The sequence below is a fragment of the Saimiri boliviensis genome, chromosome 2 (assembly GCF_048565385.1).
Source record: "Saimiri boliviensis isolate mSaiBol1 chromosome 2, mSaiBol1.pri, whole genome shotgun sequence".
NCBI classification, from domain to species: domain Eukaryota; kingdom Metazoa; phylum Chordata; class Mammalia; order Primates; family Cebidae; genus Saimiri; species Saimiri boliviensis.
This window is the reverse complement of record NC_133450.1, coordinates 127,398,881-127,419,293: the sequence shown is the minus strand read 5'-3', so window position 1 is coordinate 127,419,293 and position 20,413 is coordinate 127,398,881. Positions and strand designations below refer to the sequence as shown.

General features: G+C 48.1%; 2 protein-coding genes and 1 pseudogene across 7 annotated transcripts in view; 2 read left to right on the top strand and 1 right to left on the bottom strand.

The window, feature by feature from the left end:
* The window catches only part of WDR25 (WD repeat domain 25), a 153,312-nt gene extending 141,724 nt beyond the window's left edge, over positions 1–11,588 (bottom strand). The window contains exons 1-2 of one of the 5 annotated variants that reach the window (XM_010352366.3): positions 11,434–11,588; positions 6,033–6,869 (exon numbers count right to left, since the gene is read on the bottom strand). In XM_010352366.3, the coding sequence (XP_010350668.1) occupies positions 6,033–6,830 (798 nt within the window). In that variant the 5' untranslated portion in view covers positions 6,831–6,869; positions 11,434–11,588. The other 4 variants (XM_003941610.4, XM_010352368.3, XM_074394241.1 and 1 more) reach the window with 4 other exon arrangements.
* On the top strand, positions 7,666–7,943 carry LOC120361327 (high mobility group nucleosome-binding domain-containing protein 3 pseudogene; annotated as a pseudogene).
* Positions 11,589–11,593: 5 nt separating the features above from the next.
* WARS1 (tryptophanyl-tRNA synthetase 1) overlaps positions 11,594–20,413 on the top strand; it is a 40,867-nt gene continuing 32,047 nt past the window's right edge. The window contains exons 1-2 of one of the 2 annotated variants that reach the window (XM_010352370.3): positions 11,594–11,680; positions 18,913–19,077. In XM_010352370.3, coding sequence (XP_010350672.1) covers positions 18,967–19,077 — 111 coding nt within the window. In that variant the 5' untranslated portion in view covers positions 11,594–11,680; positions 18,913–18,966. Of the gene's footprint in view, positions 11,681–12,503; positions 12,658–18,912; positions 19,078–20,413 lie in introns of those variants that run through there. The other variant, XM_003941607.4, reaches the window with a different exon arrangement.

The following is a 20,413-nucleotide window of genomic DNA, read 5'->3' as shown; positions in this document are numbered from 1 at the left end:
ACAGGGGAGTCGGAAACATGCTTTCTCAGCCTCTCCCTTGTCAGGCACTAGGCTGAATCTTCTCATTTCAACAACCTTAATTGGTGTCAATATCCACATTTTCCCAGTGAAGAACTAGGGGATCAGAGAGGCTAAGTGATTTTCCCAAAGTCACACAGCTACCAAGCAGAAGATTTGGCATGGGAGCCGAGGAATACAACGGTGGCACTGAAGGCTTACCGGTCTCCTCAGGTCCCACTCGCCCCACACAAGTGCTTTAAATCAAGGCCCATCTTAACTGCATTAAGGCAGCAAGAAAAGACGACATTTATGTATAACCAAATTCACTGAAATACAGATTATTTTTTTAAATGGAAGCAGGAAATTATAGGAAACAACATGGAAATGACAAAGTATGAAATTTGAAACAGTTACGAAAGTATCTTTGGGGAAAAGTTTTTAATAAGGTAGAAAAATTCCCCTTACAAACATTACAAAAGACTAGGCAGCAGAGGAAAACTCAAAACTGCACATACTATGCAATACGCCCAGTGATGTAAACAGACAGGAATGCAGGCCCAGGCCAGGGAGGCCTCTCATGTGAGTGAGGCACTGACTTGGGGTTGGGGGTTATCGATTTCTGTTTCTCCTTCATACTTCAAGTTTCCTGCAACGTCAAAGCTTTTCACAAGAAAATATTACACTCCTGATCAAAAATTGAAAGTTTTTTTTTTTAAGTATTTTAAGGAAGCTTGTTACTGATAGAATTTCTAGAGCAAATTGTTCTGTAAAGCAAATAAACAACATCTAAGTCACACAATTTCTTTAAAACCCTTCTGTGTTTTAGAACTGCAGTTTTTCACACAGGTACCACAGGCCCCTGGAAGCAGGAAACACACCTTATTCTTTTGGGACTTCCACTCAGTGCCTGGCAGAGGGTTCTGTACATGGGAGCATTCAATCAGGGCTGGCTGTGTTTGGTTAAAGCAGGCCACATACACGTTTTCCTTCAAAAACGGCATCAAAGTCTGAATTTCTACCTTTACGTGCAGTGGGTGTTGAAACATGTTGAGCCAAACGAGTTCACGAGGAGATGAAAAGAGTATATGAAAGGGTATCCGTGCTGGGATTACAGCTGTGAGAAAACCACGCACGTTCACAGGCAAGGGCAGGAAAGGATCATCAGGAAAGAAAGAGCAGCGCTGTGGAATTATGAGTCATTGTTTTATTTTACTTAATTTCTCTAGCTGTAAATTTTTCAGAACTAATATAAGCATATTTCACAGCTCACAGAACATTTCGAACACATTAAAATAAAGTGTCTTTCTACCAAGTGTCTATGAATTCCAAAACTACATTTTAAGGAGATGAAGGAACTGGCACTCCATGTTCTTTAGATTAATCAGTTGGACTGTGTTGTTTTTCTCCTGATCAGAAAGAAATCATTTTTCAGTAAATGTTACCTTGAATCAAGGATTCTTCCACATTCTAGAAGCTTGGATGAGCTGCTTATATTAAGTCTTACTGTGCCCCCTAGTGGCGAATAGAATTTATGCACTCAAAAGACAATCCCTCCATAAAGGCTTGCGTTAAAATCCAAAAAATGTGTTTTAATCTTTATCGATCACTTAACATGTACACAATTTTGTGCTAGATGCTGAGAATATAAAGATGGGTCTGGCTCAGGAAGCTTAAAGCCTAGCTATGTGAAGCTGCTATGGTTCTCCTCCATGGCTACTTACGTTAAATAACACATGAGCACATATCATTGAAGAGAGGAAATTCCTGGGGAAAAGCGAGAACTCAAGCACACACTAAGTGCCAGCTACGTGCCAGGCACTGCACTAGGTGATTCACATCTAATATCGTTTACTTTTCACAAAAATCCAGCAAGGCACATATAATGCTCTCCACTTTTCAGATACTAAAATGGAGGCTGAGTGAGGTAACTTGCCAGAGACCAGACAGCCAGGGGCTGGCCACAGAGGAAGGGCCCAAGCAGGTCTCATCACCCCGCCCTCAAGCTCTTCCCTCCCTCCTGATCCAGCAGGGGCCCAGACAGCACTCTGGCAGATTTTAACCAAAAGGCAGGGAGCAAGCACCCTGGGGAGGAAGTGCCGAGTTGGGGAGTACACTGCTGCACCAGCCTCTTCCAGCTCATTCCCACTGCACCCACCACCTGCTCTCCTCCAGGAACTAGGTTGCGGCCGGCCAGGACTCCTCCCTACACCCAAGGCCCTGTCCCCACTCCAGACCCGCCACACACACTCACACACTGCCTTCCCCGCACCAGGTCCCCAAGATTTGCCATGCTGCCCCACCTCTGACACCAAGGAGAGAAAAGGAACACCACATGCCACCCAGCCAGGCCACACACGAACCTGGTGGCCCAGCAAGCCTGAGGCCTCAGCCAGGACTTCTGTCCACAGCTCCCGCCCAGCTCCCACCCGGTTCCCGATCTGTCTTCCCATCCTGGCTCCTCCAGCCCCTGCCATACACTCTTCACACTGAAAAGTTGCTCCAAGTCAATTTGCGCAAACGCAATTTGCCAAATAACCCCATCACTGAAAACTGTCAAATATCTTAAAACAGAGAGAGCCCTGGCCCACCGTTTGTATCTATGGCTTATAAAAGCCTTGATGTTTACGACAGCACAGTAAAAAAAGAGGGTCGGGAGATGCCGACCCCAGCAGCCATGCTGGCCCCAGCCCAGCCTCACGACAGCAGAGTGCTCTGCCCAGGGAAGGCACCCAGGGTGCACAGTGTGGTGGGGGTACTCCTAGAAGCTGGCTGGCAGACCAAGGGGCCAGTGCCAGCGTCATCACCTGCAGCGCACACCATCTTCTTGGGACAGGCGGGCACAGCAGCAGACCCTGGCCCCACCCAGGGCAGCCCCACAGACCCAGGTCTCTGACTCCCAGCCCAGGAGCAGGGATTCCTACCACAGTCCCTCACTCTGAGCCGCCCGTGCGGTTATTCCAAGCTGGGCCAGCTGCGCCCTCTTCTGGTCATGAGGTGTCACAGTTAGTTGGCTGCTCACAGTTTTCCCCTCCATGGGGGCAGAAACATATCCCAACATCCACATCTACTCCAAAAGGCTAAAAATCAGTGCCTCCACTCAGGTGACCTCTGCTCAAAAACTAACATGGGGATGCTTCTGTTTAGGAAGTCTCAATTTCCCAGGCAAAAGTGACCCCAGCTGCCTCCCTGCCAGCAGGGCCCAGGGAACACTTGACAATACCGGACGGAAGCCAGTCCCACACGGCTCCAGATCTGCTCCTCACCATCAGGACAGAGGGCTCTGGAGGTGAGCAGGCAGGTGGGCATCCACCAGGACACACCTGCCGCCCCACATCTCTCCAGGAGGCAGTGCCCTGAGTGGAGGGCACACCACCCATCTCTGCCTATAACTAACCTCTCCTCCAGCCTGTGCTGCCGTCGGCCTGCCTGCCCCCTCCCTCCCTCTGGGTACCACCCCTCAGCCAGGACTACATTCCACAAAGCCCCTGCCACATGCCAGCACCCAGACTGGGCGCCTTGGACGCCACCATTCACTCCAACTCCAGCCCATCCGCTGCTTCATGGCGCTGCCCCAAGAGGTGAGGCTGCACTCACCCCTACAACAAGAGACGAGGGCAGGAGGCCCTGGGCCCAGCTCCCAGGGCCCACAGGCAGCAGCCGGGAGCAGCACATTCAAACAGCGGACAATCATGAGGACACCCAGAGGTGAGAGGCTGGACACGAGGACACCCTGCCAACCTGCCAAATTCCCAAGCAGGGGGATCTGTGCGTCTGGATCACTGCTATTTCTCCAGCCCCTGAAACGGGACATTGCACAAAGCTAGAGCCCACTAAACACGTATTCACCGGACCCAATGGGGAGCTTTTCAGAGAAGATGACTTTCCAGGCTGGGCATTGGCTGTGGAGCAGGTACCTAACAGGCAGGAAAGCAAAGGGAGGGGACCCTCGAGAGGGCGGGGCATGAGAGAAGCATGGAGAAAAGAAGGTTCCCCCCTCAACAGGAAGGCGAGTGCCTGGAGGACAAGGGCCAGCCAGACACTGCCCAGGCCCACCAGCAACCCTCCGGCGGGTTCCCCACTCTCCAGCCCCTGCAGCACAGACGGGAAAGAGAGCAGAGAAGCCCCAGGGCCACAGGGTCGATGCCAGCACACTGTGACCCACACCAGGGATGCCAGAAGCCGCCAAACACACTTCACAGTACCCAGTGTTGCAGGAAAAGCACCAAAGACCTGAGTGAAAATCCCAGAATGCCAGGCTGAAGACAGAATGCAACTTTCTTTCCCCCAGGACTCTATGAGTCTTGCCAGAAAAGAGCACAGACAAGCCACTTCGTGACTACAATTTGCCATTTAAAAATGACACCCATCAGGTCAGGCACAGTGGCTACCCCTGTAATCTCAGCACTTCGGGAGGCCGAGGCAGGCGGATCACAAGGTCAGGAGTTCGAGACCAGCCTGACCAACCTGGAGAAACCCCATCTCTACTAAATATACAAAAATAAGCCAGGAGTGGTGGCACACACCTGTAATCCCAGCTACTCAGGAGGCTGAGGCAGAATTTCTTGAATCCAGGAGGCAAAGGTTGCAGTGAGCTGAGATCGCACCACTGCACTCCAGCCTGGGCAACAGTTGAGTGAAACTCCATCTCCAAAAAACAACAACAAAAAATGACACCTATCAGTTCAGCTCATTTCAAAGACATCTCTATACTTGAAGCTTCCTTTCTTCACTTTAGAAAATGCTTCCTAGGGAGAAAAGCTCATAACATAATTTGCAAATGAAGTGATCTAGGAAAGTTGGTTCCAGAACTCTGAGGAAGCAAAGGCAAGGGAACCACCATTTACTGAGCCCCTGTGAGGCACCTAGCTCGGTGCAAGGCACTTTTCCAGCGTTTTTCTCATATGAGCACATGACCAGGTATGATTCTGCCCTTTTACAGAGGAGACGCCAGACTCCACAGGAAGGCGGCGGGGCCAGTGCTCGACCAGCTAGCTACTCTGCAGCAAAGCTGATGTGATGCCAAGTCCCTCAAAGGTATTTCCTTCCCAAGGGCTTTTTGTTCAGTTGGCATTTAGTTGGCACCCGCTACATATCAGGTGCTTTGCTAGCTGCGAGGAAAGAGAGGAGGGACGCAGGGCACAGCGAGGAGGGCTGGAGACAGGTCCCAGGCAGAAACAATGGCCCACCACACTGTACCTGCATACTGTGGGGACACATTACTATTACTTCAGTAGCCTGGAAAATAAATAAGACAATGCAAAAAGGAGTTTCCAGGTAAAACCAGAAGTCCCCAGAAGGACATGTGCAACCCTCCCTGACCTTGCTTCCCCGGCCTCCAGTCCCTCACACGCTCGTGCTTGAAGCCACTTCCCAGGCCCTCATGCTTAGAGCCGATGCCTACACAAGGCTCCTGCAGCCAACGCGTCCTCCTGCCCCCATCCCCAAGCAAACCTTCCCCTCCCTCAGGAGGCTTTTGCGGAGCCCTCCTGGGCTAGGCTGGGGCCCCTCCCATTGGGCTCCCATAGCACCTGTGCGTCCTAATGGGGGACCTGTCCTCACGGCCCAGGGTTGCGTTTGTCTACCTGTCAATGGCTCCTGCCACATTGTGCAAGCCTAACACCAGGGGCTGGGTCTATCTGCCTCTCCCAACAGCTCCTGAAACCCGCACAGCACCAGGCACAGAGCTGGCATGGCTCAGTGCTCCACGGAGTCACAGAGGATGTTTCCAGTCCCCAGGGCTTGGTCCTGGGCCTGCTTTTCTTCTCCTACTAATCACTCTCACGGCCTCCGAGAGGGATACGGAGCAGTATCCTCTGGCAACCTGAGCAGAGCAGCATCAGGGAAGGGGTGGGGCAGGAGGGACTCACGACCCTGGGCTGACCACAGATGACCCTTTTTTGGATGCAACAAAGAAAATTACAGAAATCTACACACACACAAAAGTTCACCTGTAACCTCCCTCCGCTTCACTGTTACTCCAGCAGTGTATTCCTAAGACCATCTGAAAGCGGAAGTTTTCACTCAAGTCTTACCTTGAAAGTTTTATCCATGGAAGTGGAGAGAAGCATGTGGCTCTGAGAAAGCACTGGGCACCACTGAATGCTGTTGACAGGGCCCCTGTGGCCTCTCAGGTAGAAAAGCACTTTCTGGGGAACCGTGGTTTCTTTATAATGGCTGTTCAAATACGGCTGAATAAACTCAGACACTCTGGGGGCCACACAAAGAGGGGCTGGGGCCCGCCCTGCAGGGCGCCCCTGTGGCTCTGCCTCGCTAGCCTTGCCTGTTTCTGTGCGTAATGCCGGCAGCTGTCTTAGTCTTTTGGGGGTATAGGGCACGACACCGTCCTCACACTTTTTCTTCTGCAAAGAGCTGCCATTTTTACCTACGGTTTCAGACTCACTTTGAGCACGGAAAGATGACTTGGAAAAGTCCCTGAAGAGTTTTACTTGCTTAAAACGTGCAGCTGCCAGGGGCATGTGGCTGGCTGGAACATGGCTCGTCCACAGAGAAGAACGAGAAGGCTCGTTGGTGCGGAAGGTGACTTGAGGCTCCTTCCCGGGCCACTGTAGCCTCTGGCTAGGGCAAGATCCCCGATCGCTTCTCCCAGGCCAAGCCAGTGGGAGGTGATGGCCGCCTGGGTTCCCACAAGAGCCATGCTTTATGGGCTGTGCCCCTCCTTTGGGCACATCCAGTGTACCAGATGCAAAATCCTGCCCAGGCGGTCTGGCTGCACCAGAAGTGTCTTTCACCTGGCCCATGGCATTCAAACTTCCTGCAGGCTCTGTCTCAGCCTCCGAGTCCGAATCATCATAAGCTACCAACGAAGCCATTAAAGACAGAGTTCTTGCTGTCCTTCAAAGCCAAAGCACCTAAGATCAAACAAAGTCAAGCGTCAGAAAATGTGCATGGAATAATATGTGTGTAGTTATAAGAAAACATATCATCTAGGAAATCCAACAATTCAACACTCACAAAAATAAACACAGGCTGGCCAAGCACAGTGGCTTACACCTGTAATCTCAGTACTTTGGGAGGCCAAGGTGGGCGGATCACGAGGTCAGGAGTACAAGTCCAGCCCGACCAACATGGTGAAACCCAACTCTCTACTAAAAATGCAAAACTTTGCTGGGTGTGGTGGCGTGTCCTGTAATCCCAGCTACTCAGGAGGCTGAGGCAGGAGAATGGCTTGATCCCAGGAGTTGGAGGCTGTGATGACCCAAGACTCCACCACTGCACTCCAGCCTTGGCGACAAAGCAAGACTCCATTGTCTTTAAAAAATAAAATAAAATAAACACAGGCTGGACACGGTGGCTCACACCTGTAATCCCAGCACTTAGAGAGGCCCAGGCAGGCAGATCACCTGAGGTCAGGAGTTCAGGACCAGCCCGGCCAACATGATGAAACCCCATCTCTACTAAAAATACAAAAATGAGCTGGGCGGTGTGGCAGGCACCTGCAGTCCCAGCAACTCGGGAGCCTAAGACAGGAGAATCATTTGAACCTGGGAGGTGGAGGTTACAGTGAGCCAAGATCACGCCACTGCACTCCAGCCTGGGCGACAAGAGCAAGACTCCATCTCAAAAACAAAAAAAGAAGAGGCTGGGCTATGCCACGCCCCTCCTCGTGTGAGCAGCCGCTGCAGCAGAGGCAGCATCCAGCAGCATTGCCAGCTGGTTGCTTTACTTTTTGCTTCACCAACATAGTCATTATGCTGAAGAGAAAGTCTCCAAAGAATGCAGAGGGCAAAGATGGATCCAAAGGAACTAACCAGGAGCCCACAAGACGGTGTGCCAGACTGTCAGCGAAACCTGCTCCACCAAAACCTGAACCCAAACCACGAAACACATCTGCTAAGAAAGAAGCTGGAGCAAAGATTAGCAGAGGTGCTAAAGGGAAGAAGGAGGAAAAGCAGGAAGCTGGAAAGGAAGGCGCAGAAAACTGAATCTGTGGATAACAAGGGAGAATGAATTGTCATAAAAAAAATTGGGGTTGATTTTATGTATCTCTTGGGACAACTTTTAAAAGCTATTTTTACCAAGTATTTCGTAAATGCTAATTTTTTAGAACTCTACTAGTCAGTATACAAAAATATATAAGGATGGACATTTTACCCTCTCATAGTCATGCTTTTTGGAAATTTACATCATCCTCAAGTAAAATAAATACCAGTTTAATATTGGAAGCTGCCAGATTGATTCAGCATCCATGCACTCGCTTTAAAATTTAGTCCTGTGCACACTGCGGTGTTTTTACTGAGCATATTTGAAATTTTCATGCAGTTTTTCTACAGCAATAATCAGTGGTGCTTTTGTACCGAGGTTTTATGTTACTTTAATGAAACATGGATAGTTGTGGCCACCTGCTGACTATTTGTGGTTTAAAATAAAAGGTTTTCTTGTCTGAAAAAATAAAATAAAACAAACACACACACAAAAGGCTTTTCTACACACCAGGCATAATTAGTTAGAAGATACAACTTTTGAAATGAATACTATGTGATAGCTGGGAGTAAATCTATAAAAAATAAGCAAGACCTACATGAAAAAAACTAAAAGACTGAGCATGGTGGCTCACACCTGTAATCCAAGCATTTTGGGAGGCTGAGGTGGGCAGATCACTTGAGGTCAGGAGTTTGAGACCAGGCTGATCAACATAATGAAACCCTGTCTTTACTAAAAATACAAAAATTAGCCAGTCCTGGTGGCACATGCCTGTAATCTCAGCTACTTGAGGGGCTGAGGCAGGAGAATCTCTTGAACCCAGGAGGCAGAGGTTGCAATGAGCTGAGATTGCACCACTGTACTCCAGCCTGGGCGACAGAGAGAGACTCCATGTCAAAAAAAAAAAAAAAAAGGAAAGAAAACTAAAACTTTTATTGGAGAACATAAAAGAAGACCAGGGCTGGGTACGGTAGCTCACACCTATAATCACAGACCTCTGGGAGGCCGAGGCTGGTGGATCACTTGAGGTCAGGAGTTCAAGACCAGCCTGGCCAATATGGCAAAACTCCGTGTCTCTACTAAAAATACAAACATTAGCAAGCATGGTGGCAGGCACCTGTAGTCCCAGCTGCTTGGGAGGCGGAGACAGGAGAATTGCTTGAATCTGGGAGGTGGAGGTTGCAGTGAGCCATGATCGCCAGCCTGGGCGACAGAACAAGACTCCGTCTCAAAAAAAAAAAAAAAAAAAAGGCCTGGAGAGACAATGCCTAGAGAGAAAGACCCAGGGCTACTTTAAAAATGCCTTTGGAAGGTCCATTTTGGTCATATGTGTTACAAGTTTCAACACATCATTTTTACCCCAGCAGCCTCACTGCAGAACTCTATCCTACACAAATACTAGCATATGTTTGCTAGATGTATAAATCCATGAAGATACATGTATAAAGAAAACCTGCTGCACTGCTTATTAGCAACAAATGAGAAGAACATAAGCTCATCATCATGAATGAGGTTAGGTCTGAAAATATTTAAATCAAAAGCTGTCCAGGGGTGGGAAAGGCCTGCCACTATCCCCTGCATCCTTTCCCTTGTACTCCAGCCCTTCCCTCTTTTCTCTCTGCCTGGAGCATTCTTCCCCCGGATATCCCATCTCCACAGCAGTAAGCTGGAGAGACAGGCCCACAGCACAAGGCTAAGGTTCTAAGGTATCTATCCGTCCTCCCAAGAGTGCTGGGAGCAATTCGGAAGGCATGATCCAAATCCACCCGTTTCACTCCCAACACACAGATTCACACTGCAGTGAATTTCTACTTGTTAAAAAAAAAAATCCTGCCGGGCGCAGTGGCTCACGCCTGTAATCCCAACACTTTGGGAGGCCGAGGCGGGTGGATCACGAGGTCGAGAGATCGAGACCATCCTGGTCAACATGGTGAAACCCCGTCTCTACTAAAAATACAAAAAATTAGCTGGGCATGGTGGCGCGTGCCTGTAATCCCAGCTACTCAGGAGGCTGAGGCAGGAGAATTGCCTGAACCCAGGAGGCAGAGGTTGCGGTGAGCCGAGATCACGCCATTGCACTCCAGCCTGGGTAAGAAGAGCAAAAACTCCGCCTCAAAAAAAAAAAAAAAATCCTTTCTGAAATTCTGGACCATCGTGCACAATACATTGTTATCAGTTAGTTCCCAGAAAAAAGTGCTTTGGTCTGGATCAATGTTTTACTTCCGTGCTGTTAGCACCAAGTACAATCCAGAGAAAAAGAAGGTTGCTAGGCACACCCAGGACAGCAGAGGGCGCGGTGGAACAGCACAGAACGCTCAGGCAATAGACCAGCTTCAAGAAAACCCCGTGCACCCCATCTTAATCAAACAGGCCAAGCTCCTCCTCCATCCCCCAACAGGTGGAGTCAGGTCAGCATCAACAGATTCCCTCCAAGTCCTTTGCTAGGTCACTCCATACAGCCTGCCTATTAGCCATCTCTTCTGCTAGACAATGGGGTTTCAATGTCCCCTGGAATCAACCACCCAAACCCTTCCACACCTTTCCCCCAAATGGCACCATTCGCCTCTGCCAAGTCAGCATCATTCCATAAATGTCTGTAGTCAGCCTCCTCTAGTAATGCCGCCCCCGTTCGCAGCCCACTCCAGGCAGTTAACAACTTCCACACACAAAGCCAAAGTTGAAATAAAACTTCTAAAGCCAGCCAGCTCATCTCAGATGGAACTAATATAATATGAAAGGCTATAAACTGATGGAACTGTGCAGTGCAAATAATTTGGCATTTCTGCTCTCTAAATACTAAGCCTGGTCCCGAGGCCAGTCTCAACTCCTCTGCCTAGGCACCACCCACCAGGGCACCCGACTCCTTGCTGTCAAAGGGATGCCACCAGCTTCCCACCACTAGGGTGCCCGTCCTCCCTCTAGGAAGAGGCGAGGGATCAAACTAAAAGGAACAGAGACAGCCAGGTGGAAGAGAAGGCAGGGGCACTGAAGAGTCCAAGGAAGGAGCGAGTGGCTCTGACAGTCACTACCAGCATGTCAGCCCCATGAGGACAGGACTTTCTGTGTTTGATTCACTATGAGAAGCCCAGCGTCTAAAAATATTTCTGAAATGCAAACAGGTGGGAGAGGGGACATGTGGAAGTAAAAGAAATAGGATATTCCATTCAACAAACATTTCCTGATTACCTATTCTTTGTTAAGCCCTACGCCGAGTCTGGTGTTGGTGGAAATTAAACAGAAAACACAGATACCCCCGGAGACCCCAGACCGATGAAGGTAACAAACAAGATACGACCAGAGATGGGTTTTGAAGGATGAATGGGAGTTAGCCGAGTTGTCAATAGTAAGAGGTAAGGTGGGTCCAAAGCACAGCGCTTTCTGAAGGAACAGGAAGTGAAAGGAAAGCGAGCGGCGATGACCGCGTTAAAAGGCGCGGGGCGCTTCGGGCGCTGCCCAGTCCCGGCCCCCTCCAGCCCGGGGCCCGCCGCTCACCACACGCACCGGAAGCGCTCCCTTCTCTCGGAGGCAGACCGGCCAACACTGCAAGGTCCAGTCGCGTTCCGCCGCGGCGCCGGGGCCGCCAGCCAATCAGTGGCGGCCTCTTCCCCGCCCTCGCTTGAACAGCCAATGATGGCGCCGTCGGACCGGAAGTTGTTCCGTCCGGACGGCGTTTCCACGGACGCTCAGGAGAAAATCCTTGGCTGAGCCGGGATCGCTGACGGGCCCGGCTGGGCGCCGGGTAAGCTTGGGGAGTGAACCCGGGGCGGAATGAGGGGACAAGGGAGGGGGTGATGGAGGGACGCCGGCGTGGCACCCAACGGCCCGGCTTTCCTGGGAATATCCTCAGAGCCCGGCTTACTGCCCGCCGCGTTCTGGCACCGTGAGGGGCTCGGAGCCTGCCAGCGACCCCTCGCCCCTCTCCTCTGAGCGCCGCCTACCCACCCCATGTCCCTTTCCCACCGGCACCGGCCCTTCCATCGTCTCCACCTCTTTCGTTTTCCCTAGAAGACAGGCCCCCATTTTTATTTAGCGCCTGCCACGTGCCAGAGGCTTTGCGTAGTGCTGCCCTTTGGTCCCCTCAGTGGTAATGTTAGTAGGCTTCTCCACGCCCATTTCACGGATGAGGAAACCGAGGGGAAGCAGAAAAGCAATGTGACCCTTGCCCAAGGTTTCGAGTCAGTCCAAGCTGGAATTGAAACCCAGGCTTCCGTGACACCGGAACTCCTGGTCTTTCCACCACATTCCACCGCCCCGGCCAACAGATGCGGGGAATTTAGTTTCTCTTTCCACCGCCCACGATTACACACAAACACTGTCACACAGATGCTGAGGGTGGGGAACGGGAAGAGGGTGGGGAGGTTATTTGGAGGCCAGCGTGGGGTGAGGGGTGGCTGATGCAATGACCAGCAATCGCTTGGATCTCAAGAGGGTTTCATTGGTCTCAACCTGGCCCCACCAGCCAACCCACCCCCATTGGACAGTCTCAACGGGAAGGTTGGTCAAGAGCTCAAGTGTTTCTGAGAATCTGGGTGATTATAAGAAACCCTTAGGAATGCGGGGTGGGGAGTGGGAAACAAAGGAAAGAGGAGGTTCTTTTCTCAGAAGGAAAAGTGAAAGAAAGAGGGGAAGAATATTAAAGTCCACTTCTAGCCAGGAGAGCAGGGCATTCTCAGCTGCTCAACTGCCCAGCGTGACCAGTGGCCTTCCACAATCTGGGTATGTATTGCCATCTTTGCCAGGCTTAGAGTTTGTTCGTGTTTTTACCAAATTGCTGAAAACCTTGGTTTAGAAGGTCAGGATTTGTGTCCTAGTATTAGGGTATTATGCGTCTTACTTCTATTGACCCAAAGTTCAGGTAATTCACTTCTCCCATGGGGAACAGAGATTCTGGCCAAGTGGTTTTGTGCAATGTCTTTGCCTTTTAAGATAATGTTCATTCTGTTATTTGGAGGGGAAAGCAATCTTTCTTTAAATGTTTAAAAAAAAAAAAAAAAAAAAAAAAGTGGAACATAATGGGGTCCCAAAAGATGTCAAGAACTCCTTGCTCTAAAGAAGTCATTTTCTTGTCCTCTGGGAACTTGCCAGTCCAAAGGCATTGTCATCTGCATTCTGGGCCAAGATGGAAAGGTTGGTATTCCACCTCCTGGTGGTATTCCAGGGATCCAGAAATGCTCCTGGGCCACATTCTCTTCCCAGCTGCTCCAGAATTGACTGTCTTGATGCCACTCTTCCCCGGACTGGGGAATCAGTGTGTCTGATCTCTGAGATAATTTTGATGCAGCCCAAGTCTTTATCATGTTGTTTTGTTAAACAATTCTATAATTATTTTCACTCCTCATCCCAGTACCATACCGTTTCCTTAAGTGCCTGTTATGCTCCTCCAGAACAGTGGAAACTTTCAGGTTGAGCACAAGATTCAAGTTCTTGAAAAGGGGGAATTGGGGGTTAATTTTCCAAGAGCCTTTTTAGCTTTCTCCTGAAAGGTCTGCCGTGATCTTCTGTGGAGTAGGCAGTTTTACTCCTTACACTCCCAATACTTTTGTTTAGGGAAGATAATAGAGTCCTTCACTGGTTACAACTGTATTTCTTTGTTTCAGTTTGTAATATTTGTTAAACATGTAAAGTCACTTCTCTTAACAAAGACTCAATGTTCTGTTTGCAATTTGTATGGTAAACACTGAACACAATGGTCCTTAACCTTTTGGCTGCTAAGCCTCCTTTGCAAAGGTAATGAAGCCAAGATACTCTGCTCAAAACCATACACATACCAACGTACCTGAAAACGTTAACGTAATTTCAGAGGTTCATGAACTCCAAATTGAAAAACCTCTGAAGTTCAACTCAATTCTGAAAGTCAACAAAGAAATAAAGGAGGATGTTGATAGGTAGGGAGAAGAACGTTCACATAATAAATAGGGTAAATTGATAAATGCGTGAAATGAGGACCATGATAGTTCTATTCTCCTTGTCTCTGACCACACAGGAAGTTGCATCATACACACACATACACACACACACACACACACACACACACACACACACACACACGATTTCTTTTTTTCCTTTTTTTTTTTTTTTTTTTTTGACAGAGTCTCACTCTGTTGCCCAGGCTGGAATGAAGTGGCACAATCTCGGCTCACTGCAACCTCCACCTCCTGGGTTCAAGCGATTCTCCTGCCTCAGCCTCCCAAGTAGCTGGGACGACAGGTGCGTGCCACCATGCCCAGCTAATTTTTTGTATTTTTTTTGTAGAGACGGGGATTCACAATGTAGGCCAGGCTGGTCTCGATCTCCTGACCTCGTGATCTGCCCACCTCGGCCTCCCAAAGTGCTGGTATTACAGGCATGAGCCACCGTGCCTAGTCCACACACAAGATTTCAATAGTGCGGATTATTGCCACACAAAGTATATGCCTTGTGATCATGAGAGCAGGGCAACCTCATCTGTTATTTCCTCAGTCTAATGTCATTCCCATGTGCTTCTTAAATGGAGTTCTGATATTTATAGATACATGTTTTTCCCACAACATAGACCCTAAATGCAAGTCTAGTTTCTCTCGCTGATCCTCTAGCAAAGAAACAGTTATCTAATCTATTGCAGTGGGAAATTAGCTGTACTGGGATCACCCAGGCATTCTTCCTGGCACTTTCCCCAGGAATTTTTAAGGATAATTTTTGTCTTATACTTGATTGGTTTCAAAACGTTGCTGCTGCCTTGTTGCCTTCTGTACAGGGCAGTACATTTTTTGGAAGGACAGGGTACACCAAAGGGAATTCCAAAAATAGTGACCAGGATGGTGGGCAGATGTTAGCAGGGGGCGAAGAAACCAGAGTAGGGATGTAAGACATGGAGAAACCCCCAGGAGACCAGCCTGGCTCTCCGCAGATCTCAGAAGGCTCAACTCTGTACCAGGACATTAAACAAGAGGGCATCTAAAGTCCAACTGGGGGAATCAACCTTCAACTGGAACAAGTGAGGACATTATAAGACGATAAACCTTAGAGGAAAATCTTGAACTAGATGACCAAGGAGATTCATTCATTAGATAAATGTTTGTTAATAAGCTGTGTGCTGGGTACTAGAAGTACATGGAAGAATAAACCCAGTGCTTGCCTTCACTGTCCGCTGGGGAAGACATGAATAACTAAACTGCAGTGTAAGTGCTTTCATAAAGTCACTAAAGGAGTGTTTGGGATTCACAGAGGATGGAGCAACCAACTTGGTCCCAGAAGCACAGGTGTCAGGAGAGGCTCTGAAGAGCTGAGGTTCAAATTGGAAAGATAATCAGCAGAGTTCAGGCAGAGAAGGGTGTGAGACATTTCAGGTAGGCAGGCTGCAGGGATTCTGGGAGAGCACATGAGCAAGGGAGCTTGGGAATCAGATTCTGGTTTAGCTACTCCCGGGCAGTGGAACTTCAGAAGACTTGTTCCTACTTCCCTGAGCCATCAGCCTCTCATCTGCTATTGCAGGGCACATAGAGTAACACCCAGTTTTGAGAGTTGGGAGAATTCAGGGTAAGAATCTGGACATGATGTTTGATGATTTGTGGCTAGAAGTAATTTTCATGAGTTTTGTTATTTGATATGGGTATTTCTGCATTCCTCCCTTAACTGGATTCTTTATTATGAGTCAGTTATAACCACCCCAAACCTCCCTTTCTGGGAATTGAGGTGGCTCTCATGCTATCCCATCCTGGTTTTAGTATTACACTTTCATTGCCTTAAATAAATTTTGATTTACGTACCTTTTTTCAATTTTTTTTTTTTTATTTTATAAAAATTTTTCAGAGACAGGGTCTCACTATCTGTGTTGCCCGGGCTGCTCTCGAACTCCCAAGCTCAAGCAATTGCCTTGGCCTTCCAAAGCACTGTGATTGCAGATGGGAGCCACTGCTCACAGCCCATGATTTATGTATTTTGCGGATTTTTTTGTTTGTTTTGAGACAACATCTCTGTTGCCCAGGTTGGAGTGCAGTTACACAGTCTCCACTCACTGCAACCTCCGCCTCCTGGGTTCAAGTGATTCTCCCACCTTAGCCCCCACCACCGAGTAGCTAGTACTACAGGTGTGCACCACCATACCCAGCTAATTTTTTTGTATTTTTATTAGAGACAGGGTTTCACCATGTTGGCCAGGCTGGTCTTGAACTCCTGACCTCAGTTTATCCACCCGCCTCTTCCTCCCAGAGTACTGGGATTACAGGCATGAGCCACCATACCCGATCAATTTACATACGTTTTAAACAAATATTTAACAAATGGATCTATTTAATGACACCACAAATGTTTATGTTTGGTTCACAGAGTTGTCATTGGTAGGGTAGTGGTTGAGAATGTAGGCTCTAGAGTCAAACTACTGAGAGTTTATAGCCCATGTCTGCCGTTTATTTGTGATGTTAACGTGGGCAAGCTTTTATTTTATTTTATTTTGTTTTAAGTAAAATTTTGATGCCACAAAAGAAATAGCACTTGAAGAGAATTCCTCTCAGCAAGGCAGTTTACTTCTGTAGAAGGATGCCAGTCACAGATGGAGCAATGGTAACCGCACACCTGTGCAAGGAGGGGAAGGGGTACTTATGCCCTGATGAAGGTCGCCCCTACTGCTGTGTTGTTCCCCTGTTGGCTAGGGTTAGACAGCACAGTCTAGTCTAATTCCAATTGGCTATTTTAAAGGGAGCAGGTTTGGTGGGAAGGACAGTTATGGGCAGGTCAGAGCAGGTAAGCAGGTGACCAGGATGGGTCAGGGCAGGGGACCGGGGAGTCGGGGGGTGGGGGGGGAACAGATGTGAACTACTGATTAGAACTGGTGGAAAATGTTGTTTACTGTAACTACAAGAAAGTTAAACTTTAAAATAGAGAATTAAATAATAAGAAAGTTGAACATACCGACACACTGATTCTTTTGAAGAGAACCTTGGGGTTCACTATATCTAACCTTTTTTTTTTTTTTTTTTTTTTTTTTTCTCCAGAGAGTCTTACTCTGTCACCCAGGCTGGAGTACAGTGGCACAAACATAGCTCACTGAAACCTCAAACTCCTGGGCTCAAGTGATCCTCCTGCTTCAGCCTCCCAAGTAGCTGGGATTATAGGCACATCACCATGCCCAGCTAATTTTTTTTTTTTTTTCATTTTTTTGTAGAGTCACTATATTGCCCCAAATGCCAGGATTACAGGTACGAGCCACCATGCCAAGCCTTGGGCAAGTTTTTTTTTAACCCCTCTGTGCCTCAGCTATAAAATGGAGATAACAAATCTATTTGATAGGACTTCTGTAAGGCTTAAGTGAATTGACACATAAAAGGTGCTTAGAACAATAGCAGGTACAGAGGTGTTCAAAGTTAGCAGCTCAGACACTAGCCTTCTCATTGTCCTCCTCCAGGGTTTTACAGCAAGTTAAAAGAAGCTGGAGTTCAGCCAATCTTTGGAACCCTAAGAAACAAAAGAAAATCAGTAACAGTACTTGTAATGTAGTTACATCTTGCTTTACAGTTTACAAAGTGCTACCATGCCTTTTCTTCTCATTTTGTTCTCAGAAGAGCCTGGGGTAGACAAAGAAGTTCCTTGTGGTGCCATTGTATAGGTGAGGAAACTGACAGAAAGGAGAAGTGATGCCGAGTGCAATGGCTCACACCTGTAATTTGAGCACTTTCAGAGGCCAAGGTGGGTGAATCACCTGAGGTCAGAACTTTGAGACCAGGCTGACCAACATGGAGAAACCCTGTCTCTACTAAAATACAAAATTAGCTGGGCATGGTGACGCATGCTTGTAATCCCAGCTCTTGGGAGGCTGAGGCAGGAGAATCTCTTGAACCTGGGAGCTGAGATCGCACCATTGCACTCCAGCCTGGGCAACAAGAGCGAAACCCCATCTCAAAAAAAAAAAAAAGAAAGAAAGAGGAAGTGATTGAGCCAAGAAGGGGTTGATGGCAGCACAGTCTCTGTTTGCCCTGTGCCTACCTTCTGCAAGGGTAATGGTGAATAATGACTACCAGGAGGTGCAGACACACCTTCTCCAAAGGTTTATAGTTAAATAAGGCAGTATGTGGAACAGACACATTGCAGACAGTCCTTACACTATATGGAACCTAGGACAGGTAAGGCCCTGTCTTCCACCCCAGAGCTCACTTTGTCTAAGAGCAGCTGGCCAGCAGTGGAAGACATTTGCTCAGCAGTATATTGGTTATGGCTGCAAAGGCCTAAGAATTCATCCCCAAGGCAATTAAGATAAACAGCAAATAGTAGCTGGATGCTGTGGCTCACGCCTGTTATCCCAACACTTTGGGAGGCTGAGGCAAGCAGATCACCTGAGATCAGGAGGAGTTCAAGACCAACCTAGCCAACATGATGAAACCCCGCCTCTACTAAAAATACAAAAATTCACTGGGCTTGGCGGCAGGTGCCTATTGTCCTAGTTGCTCAGGAGGCTGAGCAGAAGAATCACTTGAACCTGGGAGGCAGAGGTTGCAGTGAGCCAAGATCACACCACTGCGCTCCAGCCTGGTGCAATTACCCTTTTTGAGATTGCGCTCCAATCTCAAAAAAAAACAAAACAGCATATAGTAATTTAGTAATTTGCCAAATGTGTATAGCACTGGTGAACTTAGGTTTATTAAAACACATTGGTGTTTATACCCTGAGCAAACAGGAGTCCTATGTTCTGGGCACTGGGTGGGGTACAGGGGGCATCACCAAATGCAAACTCGGTCTTAACTAGGAGGGCCTCTCTTTTTCAGATCTTAAGTCAGTAAATCCTAGTCACTCCTTTAGTCCTCATCATTGACATTTGTTCTTCCCCTTTTCCTCTTTTTCATGGCCTCAAATTTCTGCTTCTCTTTTTATCATATTATCCATGTCCTCTATTGTAACTCACATCATAACCTTTTCAGAAAAATGGACTCATTCCAGGAAAGGAAAAACAGCTGCAGTGTTTTGTTAATCTCTCTTTTTCCCTCTCTCTCCTTTTCCCCCAAGTCTTGACTCCTCTGCTGAACAAAGCCTCTGACCCCTGGCCGGCCATTCTGAGAGATGGCTAACATGGCCAACAGTGAGGCCTGTGCCTCTCCACTGGATCTGTTCAACAGCATTACCACTCAAGGGGAGCACGTGAGGGCCCTGAAAGCCGGAAATGCATCAAAGGTAGGTGATTTTGTTGGGTTCTCCATAAAGGCAGCTGAGCCTCCCAAGTCTTTAGGGCTGTTACTCTGGAGGAGATGGTTTCCTCAATGACTGAAGGGTTTTGGTTATAATTTTTTGTTGTTGGGTTTTGTTTTGCTTTCTTAAGAGGGAGTAGCACTCTTGTTTCTCAGAATGGAGTGCAATGGTGCAATCTCAGCTCACTACAACCTCCGCCTCCCAGTTCGAGCAATTCTCCTGCCTCAGCCTCCCAAAGTAGCTAGGATTACAGGCATGCACCACGATACCCAGCTAATTTTGTTGTGTTTTTTTGTTTGTTAGTTTTTGTGTGTTTTTTTGAGATGGAGTTTCAAACTTGTTGCCCAGGCTGAAGTGCAGTGGCATGATCTCCGCTCACTGCAACATCTGCCTCCCAATTCAAGCTATTCTCCTGCCTCAGCCTCCCAAGTAGCTGGGATTACAGGCGTGCGCCACAACACTCATCTAATTTTGTATTTTTAATAGAGATGGGGTTTCTCCATGTTGGTTAGGCTGGTCTCAAACTCCCAACCTCTGGTGATCCACCCGCCTCGGCTTCCCAAAGTGTTGGGATTACAGGCATGAGCCATCGCACCCAGCCTTGGTTATAGTTTTAAATGTGTTTTTCCCTTTATCAACATCGGGATGCCTGTGATCTAAAGAGTCAGGGGTTCTCAAAGCCTTTGTGAAATACAGCGGCCCTCCAGTCCACCTCTCCCTATTTCCTGCTCAATTCTTTTAGCCGGTCTTTGGTTATGTACTCCCCATATCTACAAATATTCTGCTTATTATATTGCTCCTTGTCGATATTCAAGTTGGGGGCTTTCATGTGGAAATGAAAAATTTGTGCTTTCCCAGCCACTTCCCGTCCAGGCAGTCTCCCCATCTGTATTGCAGTTGCAGTTAGATCAGTATCTGTATCAAGGATAGAATGAGTACTCTTCCTTTCTCGCCCTCAAACCATCAAGGATAGAATGACTACTCTTCCTTTCTCGCCCAGCTTTTGTTTTCTCTGGAGTTAATATTTGTCTTAATTTCTGTTTGCTTGACTTTTTTTATGTGAGTGATACCAATGATAATGTATCTCCAAGTCCTTTTTTCCCAGTCAGATGAATCTCCTTTCAACACACATCAACTAATATGTCCAGTTCATCTTCTTGAGGTGATCTCTCCCAACACCTTCTGCCTGCTTCCCTCTGGACTGGTGACTCTTGCCTCCTACACTGCCCGTCTTGGCATCTTTCTTCACTGTCAACCCAGGAGTTCCTTTCACCCCTGCTGATTGGGTGCCCCATTTCCTGCTCCTACGTCTTATTCCTCT